The sequence below is a fragment of the Salvelinus sp. IW2-2015 genome, linkage group LG2, assembly GCF_002910315.2.
Source record: "Salvelinus sp. IW2-2015 linkage group LG2, ASM291031v2, whole genome shotgun sequence".
NCBI classification, from domain to species: Eukaryota; Metazoa; Chordata; class Actinopteri; order Salmoniformes; family Salmonidae; genus Salvelinus; species Salvelinus sp. IW2-2015.
Window position 1 is genome coordinate 28,500,800 of NC_036839.1, and position 2,134 is coordinate 28,502,933.

The window sequence follows — 2,134 nt, forward strand, 5'->3', positions numbered from 1 at the left end:
AAACCTGGTTCAAGCTGTAACACAGCAAAATGTGGTATAAGTCAAGGTGTGGATGAATACAGTACTTTCTGAAGGAACTGTATGTGTGTGGCTTTGATTCAAATTAAAATGTATTCGTCACGTGCACAGGATACTGTTCAATCCAGGGGATACATATCTCTCTCAGTTTTAATGGTGTGGATAGAAGGTTTCAGGGTGGGTTGGAGGGTTGGGCTCTACGTTTGATTAATTTGGGGAGCAGCATGCAAGTCGTCCGCCAGAGGTTTAACTCACTTTGTGAAGTTTCACGTGACGGAATTTAGTCATGAGCCTGACGATGTGAGGTTGCGCACAGCCAGAACGACCGACGCATGAAGAAGCGCAACAGGAGTTGAGCGCGCCCAGTCTCTATTCAACTTTATCCAAATGCCATTCTAAAGTTGGTATTGGGATGTACGACTTTTCTCTGTTTCCGTGGATTTGAATAAACTACGTTTTTCTTTTCTTTTGTTTTAATCTGCCTTCATTTGTAATCTCTTCGTGTTGGAAAAGTTGGTATTTGTTTTACAAAAATGGAGCGAAAAACGCCGGGGAATCTTTCTTGCTGTTGGAGCTTTCTTCTCGCGTACTTCTGGTGCTGTAATCTCACTGAGTGTTACAATTTGGATGTAGACCACCCCATTAGTTTCAGTGGACCAAATGGATCTTTATTTGGATATTCTGTATTGTTACACAAGTACCAGAAAAACACATGGTAAGTGAATCAAACATTGTTGTAGGCTTTTTTTAAACCTCTATTCATACTGTAGAACACCACAACTGAATAGGCTACACACATTTAGGCTATTAGTTGTTGAAGAATTAACAAAATGGGTATTCAGCCCCAAAATGTGTGAAAACTGTTAATTAGGGATTCTATAAACACAAGTACCTTTTGACACAACAAACCACCAGAAACTGCACATTACGAGTATCCATGTTGCCTTTTGAGTTTTTCAGTGTGAAGGATTGTTTTTGTTCGATATCCCACAGCTGGGGTATTGATGTGTATAAAACTGTAACGTTAGGGATATTAATTTCCATATTGCCTGTTATAGGTTATTAGTCGGAGCTCCAGTTGCGAATTCATCTTCCTACCCAGCCGTAAAAAAACCAGGAGCAATTTATAAGTGCAGCATCTCGAACAAGAGAGAATGTCAGCAAATATCAACAGGTTTGTAATATCGACTTTACAAAGAAAAAATCTGTGTTGCTTCCAAGTTATTTGACCAACGTGGTTTTGGGGATTTGTGCACTGACATTGACCCATTTCCAGTGGATGATAAGAAAGCCCGCTGGTCAAATAACCAGAAACACTTGATGTTTAACATGGATGCCCCACRGATTGTTTTCGAAGGGTTTATAAGGCATTTTTAAAGGTCATTGCCACCTCTCAATTCACGTTCTCTCTCTCTCACTCGTTGGTGTGTGTGCTTGCATGTGTGTGTGTGTGTACTACAGGTGTGGACAGTTGTGGGAAGACATGCTTCTCTGAGAGTGACAACCAGTGGCTCGGAGTCAGCCTGTCCAGACAGCCTCGTGATGGCCATGTATTGGTATGTTAAGTCAATCAATAAATCAATCAAATGCATTTATAAAGCCCTTTTTATATCAGCAGGCGTCATAAAGTTATTTGCAGTGATGGTCATGTATTGGCTATGTAGATTAGTCCCAGTAGGGGTAAACAAATGATACAATCGCTTCTCAGATGGTCAGTATTGGTGTAAATTCCAGTGATACACAGTCTTTGTGCCCATTCCGAGACCGAAATCAAATAATGAGATGGGTACATCTTGTATTGGTGAACTTTGTTTAAGGCCAGGCACCACACCCTCATAGGGTATTTTATTTCCCTTAATCATATCACAATCAACTTTTGCCAGTTGAATGTAGGCACAAATATAATACTTTTTTTGTATAAAAACATTGATGAAATATTTTATTGAAATATTTTTTTTATTTTTATTTCACCTTTATTTAACCAGGTAGGCTAGTTGAGAACAAGTTCTCATTTGCAACTGCGACCTGGCCGAGATAAAGCATAGCAGTGTGAACAGACAACACAGAGTTACACATGGAGTAAACAATAAACAAGTCAATAACATGGTAGAAAAAA

General features: G+C 39.4%; 1 protein-coding gene across 1 annotated transcript in view; it reads left to right on the plus strand.

The window, feature by feature from the left end:
• Nucleotides 1-319: 319 nt before the first annotated feature.
• itga4 (integrin alpha 4) overlaps nucleotides 320-2,134 on the plus strand; it is a 32,920-nt gene continuing 31,105 nt past the window's right edge. The window contains exons 1-3 of the mRNA XM_024007215.3: nucleotides 320-733; nucleotides 1,077-1,192; nucleotides 1,480-1,574. Of these exons, the coding sequence (XP_023862983.1) occupies nucleotides 552-733; nucleotides 1,077-1,192; nucleotides 1,480-1,574 (393 nt within the window). The 5' untranslated portion in view covers nucleotides 320-551. The remainder of the gene's footprint in view (nucleotides 734-1,076; nucleotides 1,193-1,479; nucleotides 1,575-2,134) is intronic.